The following is a 21,665-nucleotide window of genomic DNA, read 5'->3' on the forward strand; positions in this document are numbered from 1 at the left end:
AGTGTAGGCCAGATTCTCATCTTTCTTTTAGGGGGAGGGTCAAAGACTTAATAGTAAGAGAAAATAACAGGTAGTGTTAATAAATCCTTAACCCTTTACTATTACTAAAATAAAAAGGTATATGTAATAAGGTCTGGTTTATGACCCTTTTGTTCAGAAGGGTACATCCTAGACACTATGTATGTAGCTTGCCTTATTCTGGCCTTTGCACTGCATAGGCATGTCAGACCACACATTCATAAGCAGTAACTGTTCTTCTCCACCATCCCTACACGAGGACATAGTTTTAAGAAGAAATACCCCTTAACGTGCATAAATTGAGCACAGTATTGGAGCCCAGTTATACTGAGATGCATGAGCTTATTTTGCAGAAAAGTGTATATCTTAATGTTTTAATCACTCAAATTTCAGGAATGAATGATCATGAAGTAATACCCAATTTATATTCTTTTAAAAACAGATACTGACCATGACACAGTGGTTCCTCCCTTCTCCATGGCCCTGGGATAAAATTTCTCTTTGAGCCATGTTCTTCCTTTGGGAAAATTAAGAAGTTAGCAAAAGCTTCCTCTGAGCATGTACTGCAAATTTTATGTGGTAACAAACCAACCTACAGCGTAAGTTCGTGAAGAAAAAAAAACCACATTGGACAAAGTGCAGCATGTAACAAGAAGACAAATACTTGCTTGGTTTATGACGCTTCCACTGCCAGTAATTGTCCATTGAATGGCTGGCTTTGGAAAACCTTCCACGTGGCAGATGATTGTTTTAGATAGTCCACTGGGATCAGTTTTCTTTGTCATTTTTATTTGAGGTTTGCCTAAAATATCATTACAATTAAAATAAGATGTTGAACTGAGATCATAAAAAAACCAGGTATAAAATTCTCAAAGAATAATTTGAGTTAGTGCCCAAGTATTTTATTACCTTCTACAATGAGAGTCAATGACTCTCTTTTCTTTAGTCCTTCAACCTCCTGCAGAGCAGTTTCGCAGACATAGTTTCCAGCATCCTGATAATGAAGACTAGAAAATGACGGGCTAGATCGAAGCCTGATGTTATCCTGATTAAATAAAAAGTAAATTACCTCATGTGGCAGAATTAAAACTCTCAATGTATTTATTAGATAATAATTAAGCCTAAAACGATTCTTCTGGGAATAATAAAAATGCAAACTTCTTTTTCTTAACTTCACATGCTTTCAAAATAGATTTCCTTTTCCAGATTTTTATTTCAGGCTCTTTCATTTACTGAATTTATAATTTGGAAAGTGTTCATAAACGTGTAAGAGTCAAGTTTCGTTGTTTGTGAAGTGGGGTAATAATATACCATAATTAAATTGTTTTGAGGACTTAATTATACAAATAATATATTGTGCTTACATTAAGGGGAGTTTTCAGTTTATAGTACCTACTCCTTATAGTACATGTAGGTGATATAGGATTGACAGACATGGAGACTTGCGGTACCTAACCAATGATGAGCATACATGCAAGAAAGTCATTTCATACACTTATCAAACGCATAAACTGTTGATACAGTTATCAACACAGGGGACCTATTATAGAGTATTATGGTTTGAATGTGTTCCCCAAATGTGGTGTGGAAAACTTAATCCACCAAAATCACACGTTGATAATGTTTGGAGGTGGGGGTCATCAAAAGGTAATTATGATTAGATAAGGTTATCATAGTGGGGCCCTTATGATAAGGCTGGTGGCTTTATTAGAAGAGGAATAGAGAGCTGAGCTGGCATGCTCTTGCCCGCTCACCATGTGATGCCCTCTACAATGCTTTTATTCCAATTTCTATGAACAAAAGAAATGTAACATTTAATTTTAAAAACTTGCCTGATATACAGAAAATAATCCCATTATGTCAGGAATTGAAATGCTCCTAAGCAGGCAACTAGGCACGATCCTAAGATTATGTGGTCTTTGTCCATTAGGATATTTTTTCCCACTCCTCATTAACTAACCAATAATCAGGGAATACTGATCATCACTATTTTGAATATATGAGTTGTTCATGACAGTTAATTCATAACAGTGATTGCAGTTGATGTAAAAACAGTGTAAGCCACAGTAAACTTAGTTTCTCTAGTCCTATAGTAAAATACGCAATGAGTGTTCACATGACTATGAATTAGTGTAGTTGCCTAGAACTTGTCTAGCCTTGTGATCACTGATTACTATATACATATCATGCTAGATTGCAGCACAGGAAGTGGCACTTTATTTTAGTGAACAAGTTGTGATGACGCTGTGGCTGAGAATAAAATAAGAAACTGAGCTCACAGAGTAACACAACAAGTAACAGAGGATTGAGTGCTAAAAGGGATCAAAAGGCAGGCAGTAAAGCAATACAAAATAATTTCATTAATATATTTCCATTAAAAAGAAACTCTAGAAAAAATATTTCTCCACAGTTTCTTATAAAGGTAATTCTTGTCAACTCCTATTTCAAATGGTATGTGTGTTTTCTGAACCCATCAAGGGTTAAGGATTCTTGTCACATGTCATGCTCTGGTAACAAATGCACTGGGAGTTTGGATATACTAGCCGAGGGTTTAAGTGGAGGGATCACACACAACCTTTTCTTTTAGTGATAACCTTGTCTCAGATCGCCAATTATCAGTCACACTTCCTTATTCTAAAAGGATAGCCCATGGCCTACATTTCAGACAATTACAGGAGTGTAAGCACTTGTTCAGGAAATACTGAATTAACTCCTAGTATGTTCTAGGTATTCTACTGTAGCTCAGGGATAAAAGGGATTCCTTTCTAGGAGTTCTTGATCCAGTGGAATCTGTTTTCAGAAACTTAAGAGTGGTCTCAGCTGCAGAGAGACAAAAAAGGTGTCTTATCAAAGCATAGTATTTGTACTCAGTAAGGCCTGGCCTTGAGTCTCTGTCAGTTATGAGCTTTCTGATTTCTTTTCCTTCAATTTCTTTATATGAATAATGTGGGAAAATAATAATCCTTGTATTTCACAGGGTTGTTGTAAATATCACATAAGGATAATGTGGGCAAAAACACACTGTAAATTGTTAAGCCCTGTGGTATATAACTATGTTTGTATGTGCACACATGTGTGTGGTGTGTGTGTATAATTAATCTATACACATAATTGACATAACACCCCAAACTAAGTTTCAGAACACCAATTATGGATGTCACCCTGTTGATGAGTACCTCTAAAATTTTACTGTTATTTTATTTATCTTATCAGAAACACACACAGAGAGAGAGCGAGCTGGTATATAAACACATCCATGAATGTATCTACTTGAATACAATATAAAGTGCATAAGAAACCTAAAAATAAATCAATCCAAACAGCAGGGTAGTACCAAAAATATTACTTACTTTCATCCATACCACAGTTGCATTCCTGCTAGCGGATATTGTGCATGACACGGGTAGGGCATCACCAATCTGTCTGGTCACTTCTCCACTTGGGTTTAAGGACAAATCCAAATCTGTGAAGCAGAAAATCTGTTCAAAATGCTAACTCTGAAATGTAAAATAGTCAAAATATTTTGGAGAAGAAAAGATGAAAGAAAATACATTTCTTCAAACTGCATTTGGACATTCAGAACTGATTTATAGGACTGAAATAATTGGACTAGAGCATGATTAGCCTGGTTTTTCAAGCCAGCTTTGAGACTAGTTTAGACAAGAGAATGGTCAATCTAATTGATTATCCATTTATTTACAGTTAATATGATTGATATTTTGAGGGGACATAAATATTCCCCTTGGGTCTATCACCTTAAGAAAAAAAATCTTAAGTCACTTCTGGAAGAAAATAAAGAAAGATGATGACTAGGTAAATATTACATAAAGAGATGGTAAGGCATAAATGTTGGAAAATCAAGCATCTTTAGACAGCAGGTGATAAATCGAAATACCATGAGATAGTAGTTGTGTTTCTTCAGAGAGAATTGACTATAGTAGCAGATATGTTTAAAAAGTGCGATTCCATTTCTCATCCAGTTGATGGAAAACAATTTTTATAAAAATTTTACTGTCATAGTCTGATCTGTATAAGAAAATTCCAACTCAATTGAACAAGTATTTAATGTACAGCTACTATGTCCCAAGCACTGATGAGAGATGCAGAGATAAATAATGAGCTTACAAGTCAATGAGGCAGAGGTACTATGCTAACTATAACACACAGTCCATGAAATCAGCACCTAGTAGGAAGCCTGACACTGATTTGAAGTTCAAGAAATATTTGTTGAAAGATGAAAGGCAAGCTAGAAACAGAGGTACAGACGAAGACTTAATGGAAGTATAGAGAACAGAGACAAACTGGGTTTCAAAGCAGTAATAAAGGCTTTGTAAAGGGAACACTATATGTTCGTGGCCTCAAATGATTGAGAAGGACTTTGATAGGGGAAGATGTAAGGAAAACTTTGGTCACATAAGAAAAGGCAAAAAGATGCGAGAGCTTGGCAGATTCTGTAATGGTGAGTAATTGGGTATAAGTGGTGACAACTCATGAAAGTTAAACTCATACAATTCACTGAGACTAGACTGAAGAGGACCATGCTTGCCACACTGGGAGTTGTGTCTTTGTTCTACAGTATGAAGACTTGCCATTACACTCCGCGTTTCTCCTTGATTTTACATGTCATAATTGCAATTTGTTGATTGCAACATCATTTTTAAAGTTCGTCTCTCCTATCATACTGAAAGCACCGTGAGGGTAGTGATTGTGACTTAATTTGTCACTGATATGGCCACAGTGCCTGACACATGGTAGACTCTCAAACACTACTATTGAATGAATGAAGGGAAGGAGCATGTTTTCTCAGTTTCTCATTAATATTAAACCATGTACCATCATGTAGAAAAGTGGAGTTTCCTCAGAATATTTGGGTGAATTGTATTTAGATAAAAATTTTATTCTGGATGAGTTAGAAGTTTTTGTTAGCTGGATAGCTAATTTTCCAGAGAGGAGATAAACAATTTTACAGGACAATGATGGACTTTGTAAGCTCTGATGAAGACTCTATGTGTGCACATATTGGCAGGGAAATAGTAACTTTCATCAGCAACTAGGAATTTGTAGGCTGTGAGACTTGATGAGCAGTCTATTCTGCAAACATGTGCAAGAATGGGTTGATGCTTCTCTACCCACACTTCCTTTAGACATGTTTGAAAAGGAAACAAATCTTGTTTCTGGAAAATAAGCAAGCAATCAAAGATAAGTGGGTAAAAATAGGATTTTTATGTTTCCATATAATTTAGAATCAGATGTTGATTTACTTGAAATACTTTTTTTCAGCTTTTGAGGAGCAATAGAGTCAGCAATGGAGTTAAAATCCAATGTTAGAGTCTACCTGTCAAAACCAAGATGCACTTAAATCTAATTAAATGCACTAAAATTCAATTAAACTTTTACACACTTTTGTTTAATTTTCCCCCATCACAGCTAAACACGTAGGCACTATATGGCTGCAACCAAGTCTTTTGCTTTGTCAGTCTGCTATCTATCCTTCCCTGCCTTATCTACAAGTAAACAAACAAGTGCCCTCCTCTTTTAGAGACCTGTGTACCTTGCATCTCTTAAAAATAAGCACGTCACACCATCTCTAAGGCACTAGATTATTGATTATTGGCCCAAAGACATCATGAACAATGATAATAGAGAGCTATTCCACATGTGGTTCTATCTGCTGGCTATATTCTCTCTGTTCATTATTTTATTTTATTTTTATGGAACAGGACTGGATAATATTGTTATACTGGAGGCTACTGCTTTCTCTGTAACTAGCCCCTGGTGGTAGACACATTCAAACCCAAGCAACATAAGCAAGGAGCAAATGGAGAAATGGCCCAGCTGTGAGCATAACAGTCCACTGTTTTTACAGGGCTCCCAAGGGAGCACTCCCAACATCAGACAATCAGAAGCAACCATCTGGTTGCTGTATTCCCCAATGCACCCCCCTGTATCTCTCTCAAAATTTTAGCTCATATCCCACATGTTTTCAAAGTATTATGAGTCAAATGAAAGAGTTAGAACTATGTACTCAAGACAATTTCTAAAGTCTTTTTATACTCAGTAGGATTGTAGTGGATAACGTCTAGAGGAAACCTTATTAAAGGTACTGTTGAGGGCAAAGGACTTATTAGGAACTTTGTACTATACCTCCAAGCAAGACTGACATTTGCTCAAAGCACTCTGAATTCTAGTGTCACCAGGGTGTGGTATAAATTAGTTTACTGTTTCCATGATTCATCAGGTACATCAATAATATGGACTGTCATGAATTAGAACATAAAGAACTCAAGTTAAGTGTCTGGTATTTATGTATGTCTTTTTCTGTTACACCGAGGCAAATACAACTTTTGGAGTATTTGGAGATCAAAAGCAAATTAAAAGTTAAAACGTTATGTCCACAGTCATTTTCAAGAAGTTCTGTTTCCAGAAATTTCCTGTCCCTCTATATAGAGTACATTTAGCCAACAAATAACTTCTAATGATCTCTACTTCCTGTTCCCAAAACTGAGTCTATAGTAACTTTGCATTGCCTGAGTTTGGGTGTTAAATTTATTCTGTAACACAAATGATAATGCTGGGTCAACTGCAAAGCTGGTGTACTTCAAGAACATGGAAATGTTTTCTTAAAATATGCGGAGTTGTTTCTTTAAGGTCCATATGAATATTGTTTATTGACACCACAAATTGAAGACACTTAGAAAGAAGATGGAGATGTACCACTGCCAAATGTTGTGGTTATCAGAGCCATGCAAGGTTTCAATATTGCAGTGCAAATCTGGACCAAAGTTGAGCTTATCCTGATGCTCTCTCTACTGCATCTATTGCAACCACGTTATTTAAGAAAGATATACCTGCAGTTTATTTGAAAAGATAGCTACATTAAGCTATTAGAAGCCTTTGAAGTGAAGCTGCTGATGAAGAAGTAAGTGACTTACAGTGAACTGTGATGGCTGTTGAAGCAATCATGCTTTTTTTGTCTATCAGGGAGCACTTGTAGTCTCCTGTTGCATTGCGCCTCACATCTGTCAGTGTGTAAGTATTTGAGCTTCTTATTCCTTCGGGCTGTCCCTTTTGATAGAGGCAAAATGTCAGATGATTATACTTGATTGCTACAATGAGAACAGTTGTATTTCTTGATGAAGATAGCATTTTATCAGGTAAGATAAAATAAGGGAATGTGTTTCATTCATCACACAAAAATAGTACAGTTTGTGTTACCAACATCTGATTCCTGGGCAAATAATTGATGTTTTGGATCTAAGGAATTTGAGAGCTGATTTATTTTCTATTGATGACATTTATTTTATTGACATCATGGCTTTTGCTCAAGTTTCAAGTACATTTTTAAAAAGTCCAATGTTTTATTTTTATATTTATGCCTTATGTAATTTGACAAAAATATTTGAGACAGCTTAAAAGGAAATATGGCATATATCCAGATTAAAAGAAAAAACACAAAAGGAAGGAAAGAAAGAAGAAAGGAAGGAAAGTAAAAAGGAAGAAAGGATGAAATGAGAAGAATGAGAAAGAAAGGGGAAAGGAGGAGAGAGAAGAGAGGGAAAAAATGACAAAAGAAAAAGAAAAGAAATTAAGAAATTAAGACTAGGAAAAATATAGATGATATAGGAATAATATATGTTAACAAAGAAAGATATTCAGCAGATATTATTGCAAAAACTGAGACACAAATTTGGCTGTGTCATCCCTGATAGCCAAAGCTGAAACCGAATTAGCTTCAAATTTTCCTTCGCAAATGAAATAAAAACAGCAATTAATTTATCAGGAGAAACAAAGTTTTCTGTCAGTATAAAGAAATTACTTATACTAGTCTTCTGAATAATGTAGTGAATGATATTCTTAAGTACTAATGAGTACTGTGGTAGATGAAATTTGTAAGCACATCCCTGCAGTAAATGCAACATTGAGTTGCATATGGCTTCCCTCAATGCGAAAGTGATGTCAAACACAAAGCTACAGGAGTGCAAACAGGCATCCTCAGACAGAGCTCTCTCCTTGTCTGTTTCCAGATCCTTATGACATGCAGAGCACATCCAAGACGAATTTTCCAAAGTATCCTCTATGCATATAATTTCCTTCAACTATGATATGGAAAAAAGTTGAGGAAATGGCATTTCAAGATTATACATAATGACAAAAAAAAAAAAAGAGCCATAGCATTATCCTAAATATAACATGCAACAGAACTATCCCTACTTCAGAGGGTTAGAGGTATGTTCAGGGCAATGTTGTGGGCAGATTTAGAATCCACATCAGTTCATTCACTGTCTTCAGTTTTCATTTTGCAGTTATCTGCTTCTGACGAGCAGATTCTTATCGTTTATTTGGATAATTAAATTTTAAGTTTTTGCAATTATGGTTTCCTGTGGTTGACCTTTTTTTTTTTTTCTCTCTTTGTCCTTGAAATCTCTCAGCATTGAGAAAAAAAGCAAGAAACTGGCAGGTGCAGAAAAAGCTTCCACATGAAATTTTATAGGTGGTGTCTCTTGTCCCCAGCAATAACATTTTTTCTCACTTCATCTATCCATGTAAGAACAATTCTTCATGTCAGCCGGAAGTCAAACAACAGGATAAAATGATAGTCATTCAACTCAAGTAATACTTAAGCACTTACTGGTAAGTAAAACAAAAACTCCTCTGGGGGAGGATTGCCATTTCCTAAGCATTTAAGAGTGACGTTATCCCCTTCTTTGATGGCAGTTTTTGGTGGCAGCACTTGTATTGTCACCTGCTCTGTAGGATCTGTAAGAGTTACAGACACAAGTTAACCATTTTTGTCAAGTACCGCATTACTCTGTGCATACAATGTAAATGACTAAATTATACATAATTTTCTCAAGAAGCTAGTAATGGTAATTGCTTAAATATACCTTTTTATAGAAGGATTGAAGCTAATAGCTACTTGCTATACAAGTACTAATCTTAGTTAGGGCACACTACAAAGAAACCCTGTTACATCAAAATCAATTTCTTCTTAGCAAAATGTCTTTAACTGAGGTAGGAATGGTGGTAATTATTTTATGTATAAAAGACCACAGGAACAATCAAACCGCATGGCTTTATTATAGGGAAATTTAATTATATATTATATGAATCATACAGTTTGGAAGGACAAAATTCAGCTAGCAAGCAGCTAAAGCTATTAGATACCACTGTATTCATATTGCATAATAATACTTCATATGAAATAAAAAGAGGAGACATGAGTTAACACCAACAAGGATTTCCTGCATGCAGGAGAGAAGATCTGCTTAAAAAAAGATGAATCCTATGAACTGAGGGAGACCCTTGACACAATTGACAGGACTGTAAATGTATTATAATTTCGTCCTGTTCACTGGAGCCAAGATGCAACTTTCATTCCATTTTGGTCATATTTATGGAGAAAATAGGGCTAAAGGGTATGCTTCAGCACAGGCTACTGCTCAATAGTAGAATGCTAATGAAACTGAATGCTGGATACAGTGAACCATATCTAGCAAACAGGAAATAAAATGAAGTGGTGCTGGCAGTTAGAAATGATCCACTAACGTATCCATTCGTTATATTGCTGGATAATACAGTGAATAATAAATTTTGAAATCATATAATGCCAAGGTATGTTTTACAGAATGTTTTCCACAAGACTTAATAATTATTGAGGCATGTGTCTATATTTCCAAGCTGGTGACACTAAAAATTATCTATAAAAACCTACTTTTTTTTTATTAGCTAACAAATGAAATGAGTAAGTTATACTTTTGGAGGCTTTGTTCTATGTCTTGTGGTCATTTATTTACCTTTCTATAAATAAAGTGCAGATAAAAAACACTTAAAGGGTTGTTACAGAAGGTTGTTATAGAAGGTTGTTACAGATTGCTTCCTTGCCTTTTCTCTATGCTTGGGCATCTCTGAATATTTGTCCAGTGTATTCTGAGGTTAAATGGTGATTGATTTAATATACTTCATATTTGTTTTTCTGGATTTGCCTGAAGTAGTTTCCTAACCAGCAGTTCCCGGTGAGGTTGAAAAGTGAATACAATTTGGTTTTGGTGCCCTGCTGACCTTCTGTTTCTGGGCCTCTCTTGCTTTCTTACTTGGCCTTTCTCTGACTAGTGCTCAGGTTTGGCCTGTGGCATGTCACTGTGGCACATCTCTGATCAAGGCTGACACAACAGAACAGCCAGGGATGGCCATCGCCGACTTCTTTCTCTATTTTAAAACTCCACTTCTCTGTGTTCCCTTTTCAACAGGCTCTGTTTTGTATTAGAGAGTCATCAAAGGGTTAATGTAACCCATTTGCATTTTGACAGTAACTCTGCATGTCCACTAACATGCTTACCTCAAAATTAATGATCTCTTGCTCTGCCTTTGCCCCGACTTTGAATTTTACTCTGCCCATTAGTAAATCATCATTTTGCCCATTACTCTGGCTTTCTCCTTTGCCTTCTCTTATCCATTCAGTCACCATGTCTTGATGATTAATACTTTACAATATATTTTGGGTCTGATTCTCCCTTTCTGTTCTCACTTACACTTCCCTAGTCAATGTCCTAATTAACCTACACCTGAAGCAATGCCATCAAATTTCACTTGGTTCCTCACCTTGAGTTTCCTTCCTTTTGATCCTTTCATATATATTTCCTCTGAATCAGTTTTCTGAAGTAGCGCTTTGAATATTACAATGATACTCAAAATCTGTTACACATTCCCAATATATAAAGATTAAAAATAAAAATTCCTTAGCCTGGTATCCACAGTTTGGCTTGAACCCAGCTCGAGTGAGAGTCTTATCTCTTACTCTGCTACATAAACCCCTACAAAATAACTAACACTGTCTACTGAAATTTTCTTTTTCATGTATTTATTTATCCTACAGTCCTTCATTTATTCATTTGTTTGGCATTTATTTTGTGCAAGCCTTAAGTGCTGGAATTATAAAGTTTAAAACCCTGCCTCAATGAACGTTTCCTCTATTTGTAAGCATACCAAACTTAATAATTAAGAGTATGACCACATAAAACCTGCATGTGACACAAGCATAGGGATCCTGGTAGCCATCGATACAGGAGATTAGGAAGCTTCCTGGAGGAACTGACCCCGGAGCTGGGTTTTGACACATAAATGGGTGTTTGCTAAATGATAAAGGTGGGAAGACGACAGCATATGCATAGCCATGTAAGTATTACTCTACAGAAGGAATCAGGAAAGTAGAACAGACCACAGCGGATACAGGCAGTGATGAGGGCTGAGCACTACCTAGGACCATGGCTAAAACGAACTCAAGGCATACTGCAGTGCAGGGAGGGGGAAGGATATTAATCTGAGAGCTCTGGGGAGTCACTGAGAAGTTTTTATCACATTTGTGTTTTAGAAAAATACATCTGGCCTCAGGTTGGAGGGCAGTTTATTTGGGGGTGAACAGAGAATGGTGGGCAGACAAGATAAATACTATTTTGCAATTCATTGGAAAAATACTACTTTGAAATCCATTGTAGAAATACAGGCAATGAGGAATGGTGGCATAAACGTAAGCAGTGTCAGAAGGCAGAAATCAGATAAAAACAAAGATTAAAGAGCTAGATTCTCTAAAACCTCATTACTGATTGAATAGGGTAAGAAAGGAGTGGACTGGTACACTTTTCTCAAGCTTTCTCAATATGAATTTGCCAATTTTTTTTTTTTCTTGAAATGGACTTGTCTCGGCCGGGCGCGGTGGCTCAAGCCTGTAATCCCAGCACTTTGGGAGGCCGAGATGGGCGGATCACGAGGTCAGGAGATCGAGACCATCCTGGCTAACACGGTGAAACCCCGTCTCTACTAAGAAATACAAAAAATAGCCGGGCGAGGTGGCAGCGCCTGTGGTCCCAGCTACTCGGGAGGCTGAGGCCGGAGAATGGCGTGAACCCGGGAGGCGGAGCTTGCAGTGAGCTGAGATCCGGCCACTGCACTCCAGCCTGGGCTACAGAGCGAGACTCCGTCTCAAAAAAAAAAAAAAAAAAAAAAAAAAAAAAAAAAATGGACTTGTCTCTCCTTTCCATTTAGCGCTCTCCTTCTGTTCTCTGAAGTCTTCCTAGAGCAGTGGTTCTCCACTTGTAGTCCTCAGATCAGCACCATTAGCACCATCGGGGAATTTGTTACAAATGCACAGTGTCAAGCACTTTCCTACACCCACTAAATCAGAAACTCAAGGCCAGAGTGCAGTAATCTGTGCTCTAAAAAGTCCTTCATGTTCTTCTGACGCACACTACAGTTTGAGAACCACTGTCCTCGGGCACCTGAGCCTTCAAGACTCTTAATACTGAGTTCCTGAGGCTTTTACCCTTACAATCTTGCATTGGCAATTTCCTTCTGATGTAGGTGTTTTGCTTCTCTATTGGAGTAGTACACTCTTTGAATGTGAGGACTGTCTTAAACTGCTTCTTCCTGCTTCGCGTTTTCACCATGAAGCTCAGCACTGCGTACACTGTGGCTTCTTAAAAGCCATGCCAAGTGCACCTTACACAGCCTGCATGATAAAATCATTATCTTCGCATCCATTCAAGGATTTCTCTGTCTACCCAACTCTGTATGCCTCACACTCACAGATATTTCTGTTCCTTCTGAAGCCAGTTTCCCAATTCTTATTACTTATCTTGATGTTCTCTCCTGTCTTGTACACCTACACTTACACCAATATGGTTCATTTCCAACTGGATATTTCTAACAGAAAGAATTCTGGGCCGGGCATGGTGGCTCACACCTGTAATCCCAGTACTTTGGAAGGCTGAGGTGGGCAGATCACCTGAGGTCAGGAGTTCGAGACCAGCCTGGCCATCATGGTGGAACCCCACCTCTACTAAAAATACAAAAATGAGCGGGGTGTGGTGGCACGCGCTTGTAATCCCAGTTACTCGGGAGGCTGAGGCAGGAGAATCACTTGAACTCAAGAAGTGGAGGTTGGAGTGAGCCAAGATTGCGCCACTGCACTGCAGCCTGGGTGACAGAGTGAGACTACATCTCACCCCCCCCCCAAAAAAAAAGAAAGAAAGAATTCTGCCTTCACCTAAAAAAAAAAGTTTGATTTTAGATAAGCTATACATAATGATATACTAATTTCTTGGATTTAAATCAAGTTGAAACTTATTTCCCAAGTTTAAGGCAAAACTACGTTTTAATATTAGGGCAACTTTGGAAGAATTTCACCTCTTTTCCCGTGTAAGATATTGTGTCCTAGGGAACCTAAAAAAGAAATGTAGGTGAGGTGATACTCTCGAAAGGCTCAGCAGGCATTCTTGGCTTTTCTCTAAAATAGATGTAGAAGAGCTAGGTTACTCTAGAACACATGCCAGTATCATAAAAATTTTAGATAAATTAATAATAATAAGGAGAAAATCCTTTATTGTATTTTCCCCCCAAATATTTTTTTTTTTTTTTTTAGACAGTGTCTCGCTCTGTTGCCCAGGTTGGAGTGCAGTGGCGCTATCTCGGCTCACTGCAAGCTCTGCCTCCTGGGTTCACGCCATTCTCCTGCCTCAGCCTCCCAAGTAGCTGGGACTACAGGCGCCTGCCACCTCGCCTGGCTAATTTTTTGTATTTTTAGTAGAGACGGGGTTTCACCGTGTTAGCCGGGATAGTCTTGATCTCCTGACCTCGTGATCCACCCACCTTGGCCTCCCAAAGTGCTGGGATTATAGGCGTAAGCCACCGCGCCCGGCCTTCCCCTCAAATATCTTCAGCTCTATGTTTATATTCTGATAATGACCATACAGCAATAATAATGAAGTACTTAATAATGGCAATTTAATGTGTGATGTAGTATGTTATTTTTGATTTGTGATTTCACTTACTCCCTATAACAACTCTATCAGTTAGGTATTATATTTTTTCCCATTTCAAAGTAAGAAAACTGAGATGTAGAGTAGTTAAGCTACTTTTCAAGAAATGGTAATTGATAATGCTGGGACTAGAATGCCAGCATTTTTGCTCCTAATCATTAGATTATCTTGGCACCTGTCTTACAAGGAAAGCACAGCAATGGAGAAAAAGATTCTATTCTAATATCTACAGCTAATTTAGGGCAAGACTCTGTGCCTCACTTTACTAACTAAAATAATGAAGTTAAAACAGATGACCATGAAGATTCCTTTGTAGACAAATACTCGGTTTCAAATACATGATTTAGTTAAGTAAAATGTCTTGTAATACAACATCCTATCAAACTTATGCAATTGATCTCATTATTAAAATAAATTTCTTCATTAAAATGGTAATCTCTTATTTAGAAAGCCAGTCAGTCATAAGTCTATATTTGTCTGTCATTCATCCAGAAAATGATCAGTTAGAAATCTTATCTTTAAGGAATTTAGTGTGTAGTGGAATTCAGAAGAGACAGCTATGGATAAAAAGTAGAGAGTGAAAGGTATTATTGGATGGATAAATGTTTATTCATGCTATGGTCTCCTAAAGAGGAAGAGATTATTTGGGTGCCATCAATTTGGGGTGCGGATTGGAAGCAGAATTCAAAGAGTAATTGGATTGGGACCTCAAAGATTAATAGCATTTGAATATTATTTCTAATACATTAAATAACATAATTATATATTGAATTACTTACAGTAAATATCAAATACTGCCTGTTCAGAATGAACTGTTTTCTGGCCAGATGGTCCATAATATGTGACAGAGCAGGTGAATGGCATTTGTATGTCAGCCTTGGTTGTCTTGTACTCCAGGGTGGAAGTCATGGTATAGAGCTGAGTCACTGGGTCCATTTCCTTTTTAAAAATTATGACCACCGCTGAAGAAAATAAAGAACACTGATGATAGGGTCTTTCATCTGACAATCACAATCCTTAACGAAACAGCACCACACCTTTGAAAAGTGTTTTTTTTTTTTCCTTCTAACTGTATTTAGCAGGAGAGAAAATTGACATGTAGTGAGGTTAGATGTCATTTCAAAACCGTGAATCAGAGACACGGAAATAGAATCCTGGAATCCTATTTCCCACTCACTTTAATTAACTTCTAGTCATGCCATATACAGAAATTATTTTCTCTGCTCTTGATTCTTCTGTACAAGGGCTGAAAATCGTGTTTAAAAAATCACGTATTAATTTAGTACATACTTAAAGTAACAGAGCATAAGAGTCACAGCTCAAAAGAGGGCAACATATTTAGATCCTGAATAGTTTAATATGGGGGTCTCCAGCTCCCAGGACTGGTACTGGTCCACACAGCAGGAGGTGAGCGTTGGGCAACCACAAGAAGCTTCTTTTGTATTTAGAGCCACTCCCCATGGCTCACATTACTGCCTGAGCTCCTCCTGTCAGATCAGCTGTGGAACTGGGTTCTTACAGGAAAGCAAATCCTGTTGTGAACTGCACATATGAGGGATCTAGGATGCATACTTGTTATAAGAATCTGATGCCTGATGATCTGTCACTGTCTCCCATCACCCCTAGATGGGACTGTCTGCTTCCAGAAAAACAAGCTCAGGGCTCTCACTGATTCTACATCAGGGTGAGTCGTATAATTATTTCATTTTATATAACAATGTAATAATAATAGAAATAAAGTACACAATAAATGTAATGCCTGTAAATCATCCTGAAACCATCCCCCCACCCCGATCCAAAGAAAAATTGTCTTCCATGAAACCAGTTCCTGGTGCCAAAAGGGTTGGAGACCACTGGCTTAAAGAATACCTAGAAAAAAGAAAGTCAGAACAGGTCCTCTGAATGTACTCCCTGTCCCCCTGCCCTCATACCCACCTCCTTCAAGGGGATGTAGCACTTTTCCATTCCTGTACCATGTGATGTTGCCATCTGGATAACTGTCTTCTGAAACACAGTCACCCAACTGCAAAATAAAAAGGCTATATTACTACCTCAGTTCAATCAGGGGCTGTCAATTTGGAAACTCCAGAAACTCAGGCAATGCAGAGTTATTCCAAAGGTTTCTTGACCCGTTTATTTTTCAACACTGACAAAAGACTGAATATATGCTCTCTGGTATAAAAACAACGTCTTTTTAAGACATTTTTAACAATTGTATTTGAAAATATAGTTTTGACCATTTTTAAATGTGCAATAGATGGTGTCACTATTATAAAATCACATTCATTTGAAAGCATTGCCAAATTCATTTTGACACTATTCATTTTTAACATTAACCAAATAACATTACTCTATTAACATTGACTATTACCATGAATCATAGATCTTCATATGGAAGAATAATTTGGTGTTAAAATGGGGCTGCCTCTCTAATTTCATACTACATATATTTCAAGATGATATATATTATCATGCTCTATAATTCCCCTCACTTTTTTTAAATGTATTTTAACTTTAATATTTGGTATTCATCAAATAATTTTATGCAGTAAAATTTAATCTGATGCAAAGAATGTAGGACTTGGGTTTCCACCTCCCAGCAAAGGAAAACTTTGGTATTTTCGTTAGATTATTATTCAATATGGAACTCCAAATTTGTCCCCCACTTTAATACCGCTTCCCTTCACACATCTAACGCGTTGTTCAAATCTGATCTCACCTCTTTACTTCAATCTTTCAGTAGTTTAATTTGTCAACAGAATAAAGTCCAAACTCCCTATTTTGTATGTAAGATTTGTCATGATCCAGCTTTTCTTTGCCTCTCCAGATTGATCTCTTTCAATCCTTTCTTGCTTTCTGTCTTGGCACCCAGTTTCATCAGTGCCAAAACTTGCTGTTTCCCAAACACACCGTTCTCTTTCACATCCTATTATTTCATATTGTTGGAAAGCCCTTTCTACCTTTGGCTTGGCGAAAATCTATTCAACTTTCATCATTCTCTCTCTATATTTTTTCTACACAGGGTCTTGCTCTGTCACCCACAATGGAATGCAATGGTGCCACACAGCTCACTGCAGCTTTGACCTCCTAGGCTCAAGCAATCCTCCCACATCAGCCTACCGAGGAGGTAGGACCACTATGCCCAGCTAACTTTTCAATATTTTTTATAAACAACGTCTTGCCATGCTGCCCAGGCTGGTCTCGAATTCCTGGGCTCAAGTGATCCTCCCACCTTAGCCTCCCAAACTGCTGGGCTTACAGGCATGAATCACGACAATTGGCTTCATCCTTCTATTAATCCATTAATTTAAATAAGAAAGACTCTTCTTTTCAGAAACGACCCCACCTTCCTTGCTGTCCCCTTGGTCACCTGAGACTGTGAGCATGTTGGACCCTCTGTGCCTTGTGCATAATTTCTGATTGGTAGCTGCAACACTGTCATCTCCACAAGAGCAAAGCCTATCTCATTTGTCCTGGAATGTAAGGTCAGAAGAAGGCACTTACAACACTGGGCTAAATAAAGGTATTAATCAAAAACAATTCTTACCTTTTTTAGCTGCTCTGTTTCGAGAAACAGTGCTTTGCTTACAATTTCAGGTTTAGATGGTTGCTCTAAAGTTAAGCAGAGAAAGATTTTAAGTACATATGTAAGAAAAATGGGACTTCTGTGATTTGATTTACAGTAGAAACAATTCATTTACTCAATACAGAAGAATAGGCAACAGAATAAAAATAGATTTCGTTATACAATCTGGACTTAGGGAATCTATAGGCCTATCCCTTTCAAATATTTACTATCTTAAATATTATTTTCAGTGCTTCTAATTCCTTTGAATAAAATATCAAGAATGCTTTCTGAATGCTTTATAAATAGTGAATATGGATTTGATAGTGAAACAGGGAATAGGATATATCCTATATAGGATATATTGTCTCTAATTGAGTACCATGAGCACTTCTTACTTATCAGTAACTTCCAGCTCATTAAGTGAAGACATTAATTTACATGAACCAGAATCACAAAGGGACTTGTTTAAAATTCAGATTTCTGAGCCCTATTTGGCCTACTGAATCAGAATTCCTGAAAAACAAAATCCCATAACTCTACATTTTAAACAAGTTTCTAGGGGATTCTCAGTCACCATAAAGTTTGAGAAACACTGTTCTAAAATCTTGGGAAATAGAAAGCAAGTTAAGGAATTTATAAACCCAAATTTCTGAAATATCTCTAACTTTGCCTCTTAAGCCAAGTCACAATATGAAACTGTAAATGTGAGAAAATCTTTCAAATGTGGAACCTGAGATGATGAATGAAAACATTTTAAATATAGGAAGTTCTAAGAAATATAAATTTTAATAAAAACTTCAGGAGCAATTGATTAAAAGTTGCAGCAACAATTTATTACTTAAACAGATTTTAAGTTATTTTATTCTTAGCTGCTATTTTCTATCAATGATGGATTTTGAGCTTTTTAAATAGCGCCAACAATTCGTTTACAGAAAAAGTATATTGCCTCATTGTCACTGATTTTTGTGAGTCTCATGGACCAAAATTATTTTATTTTCTTATAAACAAGTGTATTTAAACAATCAGCTACTTTTTCTTTTATAGTCTTATTGTTTACCAACAAATACTTTTAATTTTCATTACCAAACTAAACTTGGCTTTTGTATAATTATTATTCAATTTGCAATTCAGTTATTAGACATGTTACCTCCCCAGATCATTATAGAAAACAAGGAAAATGACAAAATGTCTCTGGGGTAGCAAAATGAATATCTTTAGATTGTATGAGAAACAAATATAACCACCTTTAGGTTAATATCTAGAGTTAATTTCCCCTCATATATATGTTTTATATTAGATACTAGAATAATGAACAAAAATAATAAATCCTCCCATGTGTTAAACTCATGTACTTTATAAGAGGGCCTACTTAACTATTAATTCTAGAAATATAATTCCACAGGTACAATTTTCACAGTGATGATTTCTAGTTTCCAAGTACACTGATTGGGAACAAAACATAAACAAGATAGAACAATAGAAAAAATAAATCTAGAAAAATAGAAAGACACAACAGAGGCGATTAACGTTAACACAAACTAGAAGTGACACCTGACGACCTGATTGGTAGGATGGTGACCATAAAATGATAAAAAGTTGATCAAGAAAAAAAGCTTCTCAAAATAGACACCAGTTTCTGGGAAACATATTGTGTGGGGGTTAAAGTCTTTCACATCAGAGTAAACCTTGTGATTATCGCTATTCTAATAGAATGTTATTAATGTTCATAAATGCAACTCTGAGTTATTGATGAAACACTGAATCTTATTTGGAATCCATGTCTTAAAAAGGCAAATATATCTAATACACTTGAGAGAAGGATGCATCTGAAATATTTAAACAAAAATAAAATTCTTGGGGTGTAAGTCAGTCAAAGTTTTCTGGAAACTGAAATCAGTTATTTAGTGACACCCTCTCTGAGAGCTCAATAGATGTAAAATATGCGGTTAATTTATGTGGCTAATCAAGAATCAAAATGAATGAAAAAAAGGTAAAGACGTTCTTAGTTTCTCCTTCAAGAGTATTATCCCTGGAATAAGCGGTGATATTCAGCAATTCTCCCCATAAATTTAGGTTCTAAATACACAGATTTGGTAGGTCGCTTTGCCAAGTTTCACTATGTTCCAGTTCACCAAAGTAAAATATCAAGACTGTTGAGCACATACTCTTTCTCTAATAGAAAATGTATACTTTTACTTTGCTTTATAAACCCTGTGACGTTTTATCAATGCACCCATAATCATAAACACTTTGTATTTCGATCTTTGGTCCTTGACTCCTGGTCATATGTGTTTTCTTGCCATAAATGCTTTATAAAATTCTTTATTTTTTCAATGAAATGAAACTGTAGCAAATCTAAGGAAACCCGATGAAAGGATGTTTAAAGTTTAATCCTGTTTACATTATGATTCATCTCTCTATTTGGAAAAGAGGGTCACAGTGAGTATTGTGAATGTAATGGTAATACTTATTTCATTTTCCTGAGTTATTTTCTCCTTAAATGTTTGTTTCGAGCCCTCTATATTAACTATGTATCTTGAATGTAATTTTCTTTTATATTAGGTTGTAACAATTGATGGGTATTAGTTGGAGGACCATAAAAGAGGACACATACTATTTTAGCAAAATTGCATATTGATTCCAAAGTGTTAAAAAATAGTCTGTGTGAATTATATCTTAACATGACTCAAGGATTCATAACCAAGGACATAATTGAAAGGAAAAGCAATGCTACAAATTTACTTGCATCATTAAAGTAATTTAGTCAAGGGTAATGATTTAAGCCAAATTTTGCTTCTGAATCTTCTTGACTGAGTTTCTCTAAATCACTCAACTGAATATTTATCAAATGGAAAAAGCATGCCTTGTTTATTTTCTTTTTTTGCTGACCTGGCTATCTTAAGTAGTTAGAAGCTATAATAGGGCCACACTACATTAGTTTAAAATTATAGAATAGGGAGATTAAAAATATCTTACCATGTTTATTCTAAATCTGATAGTAGTTTACAAGGGGTGTGTGTGTGTGTGTGTGTGTGTTTGTGTGTGCATGGATGTGTGTGTTAGAGACGGAGGCAGCTGATATTCATGGCAACATGTAGTATGTGCCAATATCTTGGCAATGATATATAATGCTAAGACTCAAATGATTTTTTAAAAACTACTTTTGTTTTAAGCTCGGGGGTACAAATGCAGATTTGTTACGTAGGTAAAGTTGTGTCATGGGGGTTTGTTGTACAGACTATTTCATCACCTAGGCATTAAGCCTAGTAGTACCTATTAGTTATTTTTCCTGATCCTCTCCCTCTTCCTACCCTCCTTCCTCTGAAAGGCCCCAGTGTGTGTTGTTCTCCTTTATGTGTCCATGTGTTCTTATCACTTAGCTCCCACTTACAAGTGAGAACATGCAGTATTTGGTTTTCTGTTCCTGTGTTAGCTTGCTATGGATAGTGGCTTTCAACCAAATCAATTGCAGGGCTCTCACTAATATCCATTAAGGGCTGATCATATATAGTGAAAAGTTAAGCTACATGTAATATTTAGTGCCAATTAAAACATTTCATAAATAGTGCCCTTACTTTTCCCTCTACTTCTTTTTGTTTTATATCATCTGCAGAGTTATACAGGAGATTTTATAGCTGGAGAAGAAAGAAATTGTGGTAAGGGGCTGGGGAGTGGTCAGAAAGAAATATACTGAAATAGATAGCTCCTTTTGTTCTAATAACCAGACTATTGCTAGTGAGAGCTATGAACATTAGACTTCAGAGAATCTAACAATCAGCAAACTACTGAAATGTATATTTTTTGGCATCCAGCCAGCTCACAGCAAGGTGAGAATGTAGTGAAGAAGGCACAACTGCTCTGTATCACCCACAGTGTTCTAGTATTACTATAAAAACCCACACATAGGATAGCTCAATTTAGTAAGAGAGGAGAGCAAGTGAAGGCAGATGCAAATGGTCGTGTTGACTCAAAACTGCTCCTCCCAGTACTTTGTCAGCAATCACCCCTCATAAATCATGAAGTACTTCAAGCAAACTACTGTGGGCAAAAGGTGTCTTCTATATTTAAATAATCAAAATGAAATATCTGGTGTGGATCTCATTGTTAAACAGATTATTTTCTGCATCTTCGCCCCTCGACACCCCCCAAAATTTTACTTTTAAGTTGAATGACTTTTAGGAGGAGGGTGAAAGCAAAGACACTTAATTCTGATAAAGCAGTCGGAACAGTATTCAAATGGGAGGAATCCAAATAAAAGTTCTGAAATA

The 21,665-nt window shown here is 36.5% G+C and overlaps 1 protein-coding gene across 4 annotated transcripts in view; it reads right to left on the reverse strand.

Moving 5' to 3' along the window:
* Nucleotides 1-21,665, reverse strand: part of ALCAM (activated leukocyte cell adhesion molecule) — a 210,574-nt gene that overhangs the window by 28,610 nt on the left and 160,299 nt on the right. For 3 of the 4 annotated variants that reach the window (XM_050778923.1, XM_050778921.1, XM_050778924.1), the window contains exons 4-11: nucleotides 17,377-17,441; nucleotides 15,765-15,852; nucleotides 14,609-14,791; nucleotides 8,648-8,775; nucleotides 6,951-7,083; nucleotides 3,369-3,481; nucleotides 928-1,063; nucleotides 687-820 (exon numbers count right to left, since the gene is read on the reverse strand). In XM_050778923.1, the coding sequence (XP_050634880.1) occupies nucleotides 687-820; nucleotides 928-1,063; nucleotides 3,369-3,481; nucleotides 6,951-7,083; nucleotides 8,648-8,775; nucleotides 14,609-14,791; nucleotides 15,765-15,852; nucleotides 17,377-17,441 (980 nt within the window). Of the gene's footprint in view, nucleotides 1-682; nucleotides 821-927; nucleotides 1,064-3,368; nucleotides 3,482-6,950; nucleotides 7,084-8,647; nucleotides 8,776-14,608; nucleotides 14,792-15,764; nucleotides 15,853-17,376; nucleotides 17,442-21,665 lie in introns of all 4 variants that reach the window. The other variant, XM_050778922.1, reaches the window with a different exon arrangement.

Source organism: Macaca thibetana, chromosome 2, assembly GCF_024542745.1.
Source record: "Macaca thibetana thibetana isolate TM-01 chromosome 2, ASM2454274v1, whole genome shotgun sequence".
In the NCBI taxonomy this organism is placed as follows: Eukaryota; Metazoa; Chordata; class Mammalia; order Primates; family Cercopithecidae; genus Macaca; species Macaca thibetana.